Genomic DNA, 13712 nt, shown 5'->3' on the forward strand with positions numbered 1-13712 from the left:
CCTGACTATGAAAGGCTGTTAATTGAATTTCTAGGCCTTTAAACAAAACAAGCAAAAACCCCCAAACAAACCTCCACCTCAAAATGTTACCAGGAAATATTGTCCATTTTTGTGCAATAAATGTATCCCTGGTCAGATCCATAACAAGGCCTCATTCCCTTTCACTTGGCTTAGGGTTCAAGAGTAGGATTGCAATAATTCAAAGGAAGAACCTTGCCAATATTCAGCGTGAAGTTTGCTTAGGTGTGTTTTTCTTGATTTTTGGTTTTAGAGGTTATGACTGACCTTGCATCTAGAAACTGATATGTATAATTTGATGGACGGGGTGGTTAAGTTAGTAAAGGTGAAGTTTGTTCTACTAAAGGAACAGAAGAAGAACTTTTCTCAAGTGACATAAATCCATATCCTGTCACTCTGCTGCTTTTCTGTGTCTGTGGCACTTGTGATGGCAAAGCAATGCAAAGTGACAGATTGCATCATCCAGTGGCTGTGTTGCCTTGGTTATAATAAATTGCTTAACAGAACAGCTCTGTGCTCAAATGGTACAAGCAGTAAAGCACAACTGTGCAAAGACAGTAGACAAAGCCCTCACCTTACATACCCCTCATGTAACGCTTCACAAAGTGTGTTCTGTTACAGGTATCTTAAAGTGCTGAGTGGCAGGTACACCATTTGGATGCAGGTATCAGCATCTAAGCTACTGTGCTATTGGGGGAGAGGTGGCTACTTTACATTACAATCCATCTTACCTATTTTGAATTTCCATATGAAGTTAAGGCTCTGCAAGTGTGGTGTTTTTTTCTTGTCTAGAAAGGAAGTCTGTGCAGCTATAGATGCCTGCTTTAAGCGAGAGAAATCCCATTGCCAGTGTCTTTCCCCATTAAATAACAGGAGATACACTGTGTTTTGGTCCGATGCCTTTTTAGGAATAAGGCACAGTAGCAGTTCTCTTCAGAAACTCTTGGAGGTGGAGACCTGATTGAAGCGTGTGCTGGTTTTTAATAACACTTAAATTGTTGTGGTGTCGACTCTGAACTAAAGTATGTAGACTCTGGACATTGTGTATATCTGCAGTGTTCTTACATTCTGCTTTCAACTCTTTGCAGGGAACTGACACTTTTCTGGAGCAAACTGCAGAGAAGAATAGATCCTTCTTTAGATTCCTTTTTGGAGAGATGTCGTCAGTTTGGCATCATTGCCAAGACACTACAGCATTTATTTTTCTTGATAAGAGTCATACAATCTGAAGTAAGTAAGCTGCAGTCCAGAGTCTTTGGACACAGCTAGAACTGTTTACATGAATTTATGCTTTTCTTAATTCTACTGAACTGGTATGAAATATAGCTTGTTTCGATATTCATACTTTCTGATTAGGTGCCTAATAACTTGCTAATAAAAATCTCTGAAAAATGCCTGCCATCGTAAATTTGTGTCAGCTTGACACATTAAAGTGACCTTCAATCAATGTGGAATGGTTTGTTTGTTACTCTGAAAATACAGTATGACAGTATTTTGCAAACAAAGCATAGCTGTGTTTTCATCTGGTGCCTGTTTAGCACTGAGGCACAGCAGCAATTTTCTGCAGCATCTCTAAGAGATGTAGACTTGGCTGAAATGTCTCATGTTTTTGTATTCTGAGAAAATACCTTTTCCTCAAAATATATGATGCAATCACATCTGGACTTCTACCTTCTATTCTGATGTGTATCTTCAGAAAGTTGCAGAAAGGTCCAAGAGATGCTTAACAGTAATTATTATAAATTTATAATCTCTGTTTGGGGAGTAATGGAAAGTCTTTAACTGATCCATCTAGCCAGGAGGTAAATCCAGCATGCTCTTCATAAGCCGAGCAGAAGGGATAGCTGTCGTTAATCTGGGGAGTTGCTCAATAGGATGTTTCCGTCTTCCTTTGACGGCTACTCTGACACTTGGAATTGGTTAGACTGAAATTTGCTGTCTGGTCACTATATGAGAGTAGATTTGTAGAGGGCAATTATGAATGAAAATTAATCAGGTGCACTTTCATGGAGGAAAAATAAGATAGCTGATAATAACAGGGTTTTAACTGTTTTAGTAATAGTATTACACAGATCACAGACCTTAAATTAGCTACAGGATTTTCTCTTAGGAATGTTGCCATTTCCAAAAGATTTCAGATGTTTCTTCCTGGAAAAACAGCATAGTTCTGCACATGTAGAGCAGAGTTTGCCACATGAACTTGTTTTATGAATGTTTCAATGAACGGTGCCCTCCCAGATTTGCTCATCTTTTTGCATTCTTATATGGACATGAGTCAATTCAGAGTTAAGGCATCAAATGGCTTATGGATAAAACAGTCGAGGGGCCTTTTCTTAATTAAATTTCTATCCAGCTTCACACTTGTTTGCCTGGGAGTCTCTTTCACTGACTGGAGTTAATCCTGGGAACCACTTTGAGTTATCAAGTGTGATTTAAAAAGAGAAGAGCAAATATCAGCCCTGTTTTAGAGTCAAAGTAGAGATCAGAAAGGCTACATGATTGTCCTTTTTGACAGATCAGAGAGGAGAGTCTGGGACTCTAGTTTGGCAAAGGTGAATTCTGGTAGTGATTGCACAGAGAAATGTTTGATCCTCGTTTCTCTAAAGTTAGCCTATTTCTACTTTTAAAACATGCGTGAATGTGTGCTTTATATATAAAAGCATAGTACATTGTTAATTATATACCGGTTCTTTCTGTGTTTCCCTATTAAAATTTCTTGTGGGAAAATAGCCTTTTTTTATTGCAATCTAGCAAATTAACACTGTTATGAACTAAAGTAGTATTGCATGACTTCCAAGAGGTGGTACACAGCGAGTATGAGCTTACTAATTCTTTTAACTTGTTCTTAGTTCTTTTGGATCTTTACCATCTGAGGTGGTGTGGATGGGGTTGTATTAGCCACATTTCACCTCTCTGTGCTACTCAACTGTTACTTCTCTGTACTAATAATGACTAAATAGTTACTTCATGCGTTCAGATTCTTTATGCTGAAAAGTATGCTTTTGGAACAAGGTAACTTTCAATTTGGTCCATGTAGAATTTGGAATATATAATTTTTTTTTAAATCAGCATGTAAATAATATTTGTAGATATCTTCCTGATACTATTGAGCAGCACCTCAAAGTTGCATAGATTCCTCAGAAAATGTTTGGAAGTAAAATGCCAGTTATCTTCATCAGGAATAATTTCTGCTACTGTACTGCTTATGTTGCTGAAGGTTATTTTGTTTCAGGTTATTTAATTTCCTTATTACAGAGTACTGCATGTTCTGAATTAATATCCTGTGTGGATGATGTGGGAGAAATGTATATGGAAGATTTACACCATTTTCTTTTACACATCTGGCTTAGTTACCATCTAGTGCCTCAACTAGTTCGTGTGACTCCTCCCCAGAGTGCACTAAATGTGCAGTGGCTCCCCTCACTTGAGAAGTAGAAGAGGTTCCTCACATAAAATAAGCTACAGCTTCTTAGAATACGCTCAGTGACTCAGGCACTTAACACTCAGAAGCCTGAATATGTTCTGAATGGGCTGTAGTCTATGGGGTGTTCTCATTGCATGTTTTTTTTCATAGAATAGTTCTAGAGAGAATATATGTATCAAAGAAAAGTAACATTTGTTTTGTAGCTGTTTGTTTATGTTTGGTTTTTTTTAAACAGGCAGAAGAAGCAGGACTTGCTGTATCTGTTTTGTTATGTGTGAGAGCCCTTCAGATCAGATCAAACGGAAGTGATGAAATGAAGACGTCAGTATGTAAAACAATTGCATGCCTTTTACCAGAAGACCTTGAAGTTAGAAGAGCTTGTCAGCTCACAGAATTCTTACTTGAGCCAACTTTGAGTGGATTTAATGTGTTGGAAGAGCTCTATATGCAACCAGATCAAAAATTTGATGAAGAAAATGCACTGGTTCCAAATTCACTCCGCTGTGAGCTGCTGTTAGCTTTAAAAGCATATTGGCCATTTGATCCTGAATTTTGGGACTGGAAGACTTTAAAGCGACATTGCCTTAAACTGTTAGGGAAAGTAGCTTCTGATTCTGAGGATGATGCAAGTTGTAATATGTCAATCAATGAAACCGACATGTTAGAAACATTCTTTAGTGACTATGATGAGACAAAAGAACATAAATATTATGATGGAAAAGACACAGTGAGCCACCCTAAAGAAAAAGCAAGAGTTAAAAAACCAATTGGTTCGTCAGAAAGATACCAGAGATGGCTTCAATACAAATTTTTTTGTGTCCTCTGCAAAAGGGAGTGTATAGAGGCTAGAATACTGCATCATTCTAAAATGCATATGGAAGATGGTGTTTATACGTGTCCAGTGTGTACAAAAAAGTTCAAGAGAAAGGAAATTTTTGTACCACATGTAATGGAGCATGTTAAAATGCCACCTAGTAGAACACACAGACCTAAAAAGAAAATAATACTGAAAAAAGAGAGATCACCACAAAAGACAACATCTTCCAGCAGCCCACCCCCAGTGTTTCAGGAAAAGTCACATCAGCCGCAGCTGCCTGAAAGCTTTGAAAATGACACACATGAATATGTCACATTCAGCCAACTGGAAAACTGCCAGCTGCAAGACAGAGACATCTACCCATGTCCCGGAACAGATTGTTCTAGAGTCTTTAAACAGTTTAAATACTTAAGTGTACATCTGAAAGCTGAACATCAAAACAACGATGAGAATGCGAAACACTACTTGGATATGAAAAACAGGAGAGAGAAGTGTGCTTTCTGTCGCCGACACTTCATGACATCCTTTCACCTGCGGGAGCACGAGCGTGTGCACTGTGGACCTCAGCCTTATATGTGTGTGTCGATGGATTGCTATGCCAGGTTTGGGTCAGTTAATGAGCTTCTCAATCACAAACAAACACACGATGATCTTCGTTATAAGTGTGAGCTAAATGGCTGTAATATTGTTTTCAGTGACTTAGGGCAACTTTACCATCACGAGGCACAGCACTTCAGAGATGCGTCATACACCTGCAACTTCTTTGGTTGCAAAAAGTTTTATTATTCAAAAACTGAATTTCAGAATCACCTTGCAGTGCATAATATTGAAGTGTCAAATGGGGAAGTGAAGCAAACACTAAAACTTGAAGAGTCGGTTTCAAAAGACAAACGCAGTTATCTTCCAGAGTCCCAACTGCGTGAACAATCTGAAAATTCCAATCTGAATAACTTGGATCCCTCAGGCTCTCAGGGAATTCCACAGATTAAGGAAGAAGCTCTCTCTGACAGTGAAGACCTAGACAGTGAAAGTAACTGCAGTCTTCATGGTGGGGACCACAGCACAGATGCTGCAGTAAACCAAGGCCAGGTGTCTCCTCTACTGATTGAAACAATGGCTCACAATCAGTCTGTTCCAGGCTTTCGCATGTCCCAGGAGGGAGTCTTCCATCCAGCAGATGTGAAACAACAGTGTTCCAATGTGGCAGTTTGCTTCGATGAAAAAAAACTTTCCTGTGGTTTTGAAGGCTGCTGTTCCACACACAAAAATTCCAGAAGTATGCAAAAACACCTTCGCAGGGCCCATCCATATAGCTTTAAAGGTAGAAAAAATATGGAAATGAAAACTAAAGACTTTCTCGATCTGTTGAGTGATGCTCAGGACAGTAAATCCCCTACAGATATTAGTACAGAGTTAGGTCATAATTCAGATACAAATGTTGACTCTCCAGAAAGCTTGTATTGTACTATAGATGCTAAAGGCAGCAATGGCCTGAAGGAAGAAACCTGTCCTTCCTCCCCAGAAACATCATTTCATGATAGTTCTAAAGATTCAAATATTGAAGATAACATGTTGGAACTAATGTTAGGCTTGAAACATCTAAGCTTAAAAAATTCTAACATTCAGAATTCTTCAAGACACAAGCCTTTTTTGGGCTCTTTACAGTCCTATTCATCTAGGGATGCCAAGTGCCCTGAGTCAGTAGATGAAACTACCTCAAAATTTCAGCTTCAAGAGCAAGATAATTTACCCAGCCAGTATCTTACTCAGCTGGCAGCTAAACCATTTTTCTGTGAATGTCAAGGATGTACGTGTGAGTTTGTGACCAGAGAAGCTCTCTTAATGCATTATGTGAAAAAGCATAACTATTCAAAGGAAATGGTTCTTCAGTTAAATATGTTCCAGCATCGGTACTCACCATTTAAGTGTCATATTTGCCAAAGATCATTTACAAGAAAAACACACCTTAGAATTCACTATAGAAACAAACATCAAATTGGCTGTGAGAGGGCAGCTCACAAGGTATGTTCTAATGAAAAATTTGATCATGTAGGTTTATGTACAGATGACATGCATAAAAATAGCACTGTTCCAACACCTGTCTGTGCAACCAACACTGAATTCAGTGAACATTCAGACCACTCTGAACAGCTGTGTCATCCTAAAAAGGAAGACTGTAGTTCCGAGACAGATTTGGAGTCCAGTGAAGAGACAGACAATAATGTAACAGGAAAAACATCTAACATAGCTTCTCTGGACAGTCATAGGGAAGAACTGGAAGCAAGACAGGGAAGAGGAAGCAAAAGAACAGTTGCGAAAGGAAACTTATGTTATATATTGCATAAGTACCACAAACCATTTCATTGTATACATAAAAGTTGCAACTCAGCATTTACCAACCAGAAAGGTTTGATTCGCCATTATAGGACTGTTCACCAGTATAACAAAGAACAGCTCTGCTTAGAAAAAGACAAGGCAAGAACAAAAAGGGAACTTGTCAAATGTAAAAAAATATTTGCATGCACATACAAGGAGTGTGGTAAGCGTTTTCTATGTTCTAAAGCTCTTGCTAAGCATTGTAGTGACTTCCACAATGAACACTTAGATGATCAAAAACTGCTTTCTGAAGCTGAATCTGCAAGATTTGCTTGTAACCAAGCCCATTGCCCTGCTGTATTTTATACCTTTAATAAGCTTAAACAGCACCTAATAGAAGAACATGCCAATGAAGAAAAAGTAAACAAAGATTTTGAAATCCATTGTGACCTTAATGGCTGTGATCGAATTTTCACAAATTACAGTCACTACTCTCAACATGTGTATTTCCGACATAGTGAATATTATGATAGTCTCTTTGGAAATCAGAAAGAGGAGGAAGATAACCAAGATAAAGATAAAAATGAACAAAGTTATGTGAAAGACAGTATTGACATAAGCAAGCAGAATGGGAAGCAGTCAAAAGAAAAACCTAAAAGAATTAGCAGGAGTAGAGAAAAACATTTGATGAATTTCAAAACAAAAGAGGAGGCCCTACAAATGTGCAAAGAGAAGTCTAACCAGACCCAGTACCCTTGCATGGTTCAGGGATGTCTGTCTGTTGTCAAACTGGAAAGCAGCATAGTGAGGCACTACAAGCGCACCCATCAGATGACCAGTATGTACATAGAGCAGCGGCTTCAGAAACTCGTGGTTTGTGTTAAATGTGGCATCATGATTGAAAAACAGTCCTGCTCCGAACCAGCTACAGACTTGAATAAAAAAGGTGTAAAAGTTAAAGAGGATAAATCGGCTAATCCTGAGTCTGTGCAGGAAAGTGAAAAACCTCTTGTTCCAAATACTGACTGTGATCCTCAAGATGTAAGCAATGAAGACCAAAAAAGATGTCCATCGAGTAGTGGGAGTTTTGATGGCAGTGCCTTTATGTATTCAGGCACTTTAAAATATAACCACAGTTCAAAGAACACCTCTTTTGAAGAGCATAGCATCAGGGAGACAGATACGTGTAAAACTGAAGATTTTTCTGAAAATAGTGAAAAAGAGAATAGCTCTTATTTCCCTAGTTTACAATTAGAGTTGCCAAGAGAGAAAGACCCAGAAGGATGTCAACATAGCGCAGTTAGTCAAAATGCAAAAAGAAACGTACTTTGTGCTACGAAAGACAAATTTCAGAAGCCTCCAGTGTCAAAACCGTTTGATTTAAAGACATATAAACCAATGGGATTTGAGTCTTCATTTTTAAAATTTATTCAGGAAAGTGAGGGGAAGGATGATGATGACGATGATGATTTTGATGAAGTAGTAGAATGGGAGTCTCCTGAGCAGTTGCCGGTAGATAAAACCTTGCAAAAAGAGGGAGACAGTCAAGGGGATGCACCAGTAAACAACTTTGTAAATGACAAAAATGTAATCATAACCCAAAATAATCACGGGCAGCTAACAGAAATCCAGCCCTTGTTGTCAGAATCGTCATCTGCCCCTTCTTTAGAAAATTTGAGGGCAATCTTGGACAAGGCGCTAACGGACTGTGGAGACCTTGCCTTAAAACAGCTTCATTACTTAAGACCAGTAGTTGTTCTTGAAAGATCCAAGTTTTCCACACCCCTCATAGACTTATTTCCGACAAAAAAGGCAGATGAGCTTTGTGTAGGAAGTACGTAAGTAGTTTTGCTTAGAGCAGATTGCCTCCACTACTGCTATATGGGGAGAACTTCAAATTAGAACAGTAATTGTTACAGTACACACTGCTTAGGTTAGTTTAGACTGTTTAATTCCATGAATGTATAATATCTGTCAAAAGTATTGGCCAAGTTAATTTAGCTCCCCACTTTTTTCAATGGACTATGCTGATTTTGGTGCTATTTAACACATCAGAATTCTGGGGGCTTCCTCTTGAAGGGTAAATGTGCATGATTGTATATGGAACAAGTACTAGGGTACCAGGGTTTGGGGGGCGATGGAGTTATTACTTGACTTGAATGTGCACCCTAGGGTGCTTTGTGTAACATATTGTACACTACAGCATCTTATATTTTTTGAGTTATGAGTTTCAATAAATTACAGTTTTTCACCCATTTGTTTACTGTACAGTAAATCTTTAATGTGGTTTACTTGTAATTGAATTTGGGACCATTCTGAGTGTGTTGGACAATGTTGCTTAAGTTTTATGCATTTGTAGATAATTTATCAGACTGATGAAACAGTATAGATACAGAAAAGTAAAGTATTACATTTTATTTTATAATATTCTCTGTGCTTTTTTCAGACTTGAAAGAATTATAATTAGTACAGGCAGAAAACACTTGCCACTTAGAGATGAAAATGTCCTAGTTACCTTTCCCTTTAAAGGAAGAAGGTGCTTCTGAGAGTGTGTGGTACAGCATAAGTGTTGGAAGAGCATTGCCAGACTTCTGAGAGTGTTGTGTCACATGAAAGTATCAGTGCACATTTTGGGTTCCATGCTTAGCTCTTTTGAGAATGAATAAAACCTAGCTGGAAGATTCACCAGAGGAGTAATCCAATATTTTAATATCTGTTTCTTGTTCTTCTGTGTCTCATTTCTTGCCATACTTCTGGATACATCACGAGGCCCAGAATCTGTTTCCCCTGTGAGTGGCATTTCCCAGTCTCCATGAGGATGTTAATGAGCAAGGAGCAGTCACAGCTGCTTATTGATTGAGGACTTGGGTTTTATACTGTGATCTGAAAAGTAGCAGTTGAAATGTAGAAAAGTTGGGGAAATGTTGTTTAAAACAGACCATGAATATTGGCTGGGTGCAGGATTGAAGAAGGCTGTCTAAAAATCTGTCTGGAGAACTGTTATGACCAAAACTAGGCAGAAATGGCATCTTCATACTACACTTACAAACATTATTTGGGCATCCTTAAAATAAAAGTTAAATTAAAAGTTGTACACCAAGCAGAAGTTGCATATCCTTCCCTGTTACTTCCTTTCTCTAAACTATTAAGCTTCTTTTGATGAAAAGAATATGGTGCATGAATATTCTCACTAGCTTTTAAAAATGGAAGCTCGGGTCAAGAGGTTAAATACTGCAACAGGGTCAGACACCTGAAGTAGCCAAAGAGTTATCCAAACTGATTTTTGTCTCTTTTAAAAAAAAAAAAAAGTGTCTTCCTTTAATGTCAAGTTTCAGGTTCAAACATACTTGCATCTTCAGGATCTCAAAACAAAACGAGATTAACTTGTTAATTTAATAAACATGACAACTACTTCAGGTAAGGTGCCTAGAGAGATACTGGCACACTACTGGGTTTTTTGAGTATCCCACAAAGCAATCTGTCCCCTCCCGTGCCTAGAGAAAGAAAACTGGTCAGCAGGAATATTAAATTCATTGAGGTTTTGAGTCTTCAGTTTTGGGTCAAGCAGCTGTATTTCCACTAAATAACCAGAGCTTCAACTATGACAGTATTAAACAATTCAAGCATTTAAAATACTTACTTTGAATGAGAGAACTTAGATGAGAATTCAGGAATGAAATGAGACAGAAAATATGTATGTATGCCACAGACCAGACAGGGGGTGAGACAAAGGCAGTGTGCAAGGTTTTGCTTTGTCTGGTCCTAATCTTTTAAAAAGGAGTTTTGATGTCACTGATGGCTTCCTACAACTTAAAATGCTGTGAGTAGAGTCAGGAAAATGGAAACGATTAAATGCACAACTGATGCTTCATGTGGTGCTAAATTAGCTGAGTCATAAGAGACCAGTAAAGGACTTTCTGCATGGGGAATAGCAGAGAAATGGATTCCACCAAAGCAAGTGTCTACAGACTTAAAAGGTAGGAGGCAGTTTTGTGACGACTCCTGAGGCTAGCTGTGCCCTCTTTGAAGGGAACGGAAGGCTGCGTTCCTGAGAGAATCGCATCGGATCTGATGCTGCCGCTCCCATCCATGAGCACACGCTGATGGACGTTACTCTGTGCAAGGACCTGAAGTTCTCGAGTGGCCCGAGGGCAACTCTGTTTTCATAAGAAATTTGCCAGGTAGTACTTCTACATGTTTATACCAGCCAGAAACCAGAAGAAAACTTAAAAATGGGATTTATTTCCAAGGTGCTGCTTTATGATGTAGATGCAGCTTTTGGTAGATGGGGTATTTAAGGTGGTATGTTGCAAGTAACGTAATCTTAGGGGTTTTTTACAGTAGTTTTGGAGTAGTTACAATGTCTTTGCAAACCTGAAGGCATTTTCATTGGGGTAGTTGACAGTTGCTTAGCTGACAGGTGGAAATCTGTTAACTGGGCTAACAGTTGAGTGTGATCTTTCTGCCTACATATACAAGAAAACTTTTCAGAGAAGATTGCATTTATTCTTTTAGACTTCATTCATACATCATTCACTAGATGTTCCTCTAACGAATACTTGAGGCTCTTGGAGAATAGAGACGTTGATGGTTTTAGAAATGCTACAAACGGCACAGCTCCACCTGCAGCTCTGAGCTGCTCCCCCCATTGCCCATGCTCTATTTTGCACATGCTGTAACCTGAAGCTGGCTGACATTTCCCTTTGACTCCCAGACCAGTTTCCTTCTCTTTACACTTGACTGATACTCAAGTTTGATTGTACTTTAAGAAAGTTTAAGTTGTTTTCTTTCTTTTCTGTTGTTGCTCAATAGGAAGCTATGATCACAGATTCACACCTCATGGAGTTTGTGAGTTAATTATTTTTATAATTAAAAATGTTTTGGGACCACAGAAGTTGTCCAGAAATAAGGAACAAAGGAGTTTCCGCCTGGCATGGGTGAAGCTTTTCTGTGTAAAAGATAAAAACTTCACAGGCTTTTGCCTAGGCCTGCTGGATAAATTGCCCCATGAATGAAGGTTTATTGCCAATGTCCATCTTCTCCAGTGTCACTCCCAGTGCATCTGTCTGCCTGTTCTGACACGAACACAGGACTGCATTCACTTACCATTGACTGCCAAAAGCAGCCATTCAAAATGCAGGTTGCTTGGAGGTACCGTGTGACCAACAAACAAAATACAGAGTGGTGCAGCTGTGCAGAGCTCTCCCTTTGGAGCGCAGCTTCCACCTTCCTTCTGTCAAGCTCCCAAATTCTGGGTCATTTTAAAACCATGACTTTGTTTGCGTTTCTTGTGTACTGCTCATATAAGCTCTGCTGCGAACTTGCCACCAAAGAACTCTACAAAATACAAAATTACCTTTATGCAATCCTGCTGTGTTTAAGCTGTGTATTAAAGTTCTTCAGTGTTCAGAGAAGAGGGGAGACAAATGAAACCACCTTGCCTTTGTCTGGCCCTGTCACATATTAAACCTGTTCTCCCCTCAAGTTTACAGCTGGTGCCTTTGAGCCCTTCTGCTCTCCTGACTCCCCACAGCAGTATTCCCCCAATTTTTTTTCCCTATGCCCACATGCATTTGGAGGGGGTGAGGGTGGGATGGGAGAGCTGTTGCTCTTCCTTGAAAATGTCTTAAGATTTATGATTATAGGGCAGGAAGTAGGTAAGGGATTAGTCGGGCTGCAGTGCAGTGCCGGGGGCGGGGGGGGGGATCTGGCTTGGCCAGCTTCAGTGAATCGCTGGAGCTTCCTCTAGGAAAGGAGAACAGTGACAGCTCCCCGAGAGGAGCACTGACTGCCTTGTCGTCTGTGGCAGGTGGAGTATTTCTTCTGGGAGGACATAGCAGCTTACAGAAGAGATAAGGCTGGTTTTTCTTTTATTTGACAGGTCATTCTGCTCAATAGTCACAAATGGTCACTGATAGAAAATGAGAAGATTAAGTTGGTGTTATTTTATTAAAAGTCAATGATTAAAAATCCACAGACAAGTTCTGTTATACTTTAGACTGGTAGAAATAAGATGAATGACTGATACTGTTATTTTAAGAATTAGCTAAAAAGAGCATTCCTGAACACCCTTACTGTGTCTCTGTCACGTTAACAGAGCTGTGCTCGGCGGGGTGTGTGTGTCCCCAGTACGGCTGTGGCAAGCTCTGCACATCTCAGCAGCACCTGGGGTGTCTTCACTTAACGTTACAGGTATGAATTTGAAGAGAGTGTTTTGGCTCTATATAAATATCTGTTTCCTTGTAGGGCTCTGTAACTTTATACTTCCCAAAACATTTTTGGTTTATTCTGGTTCAGAAAGGCGACCAGCTTACCTTCAGCATGAACTGGGTTAGGCATAAGAAAGGCTTAAAGTATTTTAACACTGAGTTCTTCAGTCCTTACTACAAAACCACGTAAATGTGTGGGCACAGGAAGGGAGAGGGGGAGAGCAGGGGATTGGTGCTCTGCTTTTGATGGCAGTGCTGATACAAGGCAGCTTCAAATGCTCACAGAGGTGAGTGAGGCAGTAAATGTCTCATGGGTACCTAAAGGAGTCTCTGCTGCTCTGTTCCCAGCTGTGATCCCCTGCTGCTTCCTTTGTGCCAGCTCTGGGGCTTCTGTGAATTTCTTTAACTCTTTGAAATGTTAGAAAACAAACCAAGCAAAACCAGCATACAGTTAAGTACCTTCCTACCATAACAGCGCAAGGAAATAGGGCTGCAACTCGAAGATAGAAGTTACCAATGCTGTTGGGGCTACAGTTAGTGTGAGTTAATGTGATTTGTACCCAGCCCACTGACGCCCTTGCTTCCTTGCTCAGGCCTGCTCTTCACTTGAAGTATCATGGCATCTCGCACCTCGATTTCCCAAACTCCATATCCCAGTCCTCTAAGCAGGCTTCCCCTCTTCTATACTCTGGTCTCTGTACTCCTGTTTTCTTCCTGTGCTGTAATTCACCTCGTCTTCCTTCACTAGAAAACTCAGGCTTCATCTCCTTACACAGAAGTGCAGGTCCTGCCCTTTGCTTACTCAGTGAGAATGGAATTGCCAAAAAATAGCAGCTCAGACTCTGCAGTCAGAGCCTTCCCGATGTGAACACGCCTGGCTGTGCTCTGCAGTGGTCCCCTCTACCCGCAGTTTCTTCCACTATAAGCT

At 39.8% G+C, this 13712-nt stretch overlaps 1 protein-coding gene across 3 annotated transcripts in view; it reads left to right on the plus strand.

Moving 5' to 3' along the window:
* Positions 1-9000, plus strand: part of RLF (RLF zinc finger) — a 52131-nt gene extending 43131 nt beyond the window's left edge. For all 3 annotated transcript variants that reach the window (XM_074894174.1, XM_074894175.1, XM_074894176.1), the window contains 2 exons: positions 1107-1248; positions 3678-9000. In XM_074894174.1, the coding sequence (XP_074750275.1) occupies positions 1107-1248; positions 3678-8417 (4882 nt within the window). In that variant the 3' untranslated portion in view covers positions 8418-9000. The remainder of the gene's footprint in view (positions 1-1106; positions 1249-3677) is intronic.
* Positions 9001-13712: the final 4712 nt, after the last annotated feature.

This window comes from Strix uralensis, chromosome 25, assembly GCF_047716275.1.
Source record: "Strix uralensis isolate ZFMK-TIS-50842 chromosome 25, bStrUra1, whole genome shotgun sequence".
NCBI lineage: Eukaryota > Metazoa > Chordata > Aves > Strigiformes > Strigidae > Strix > Strix uralensis.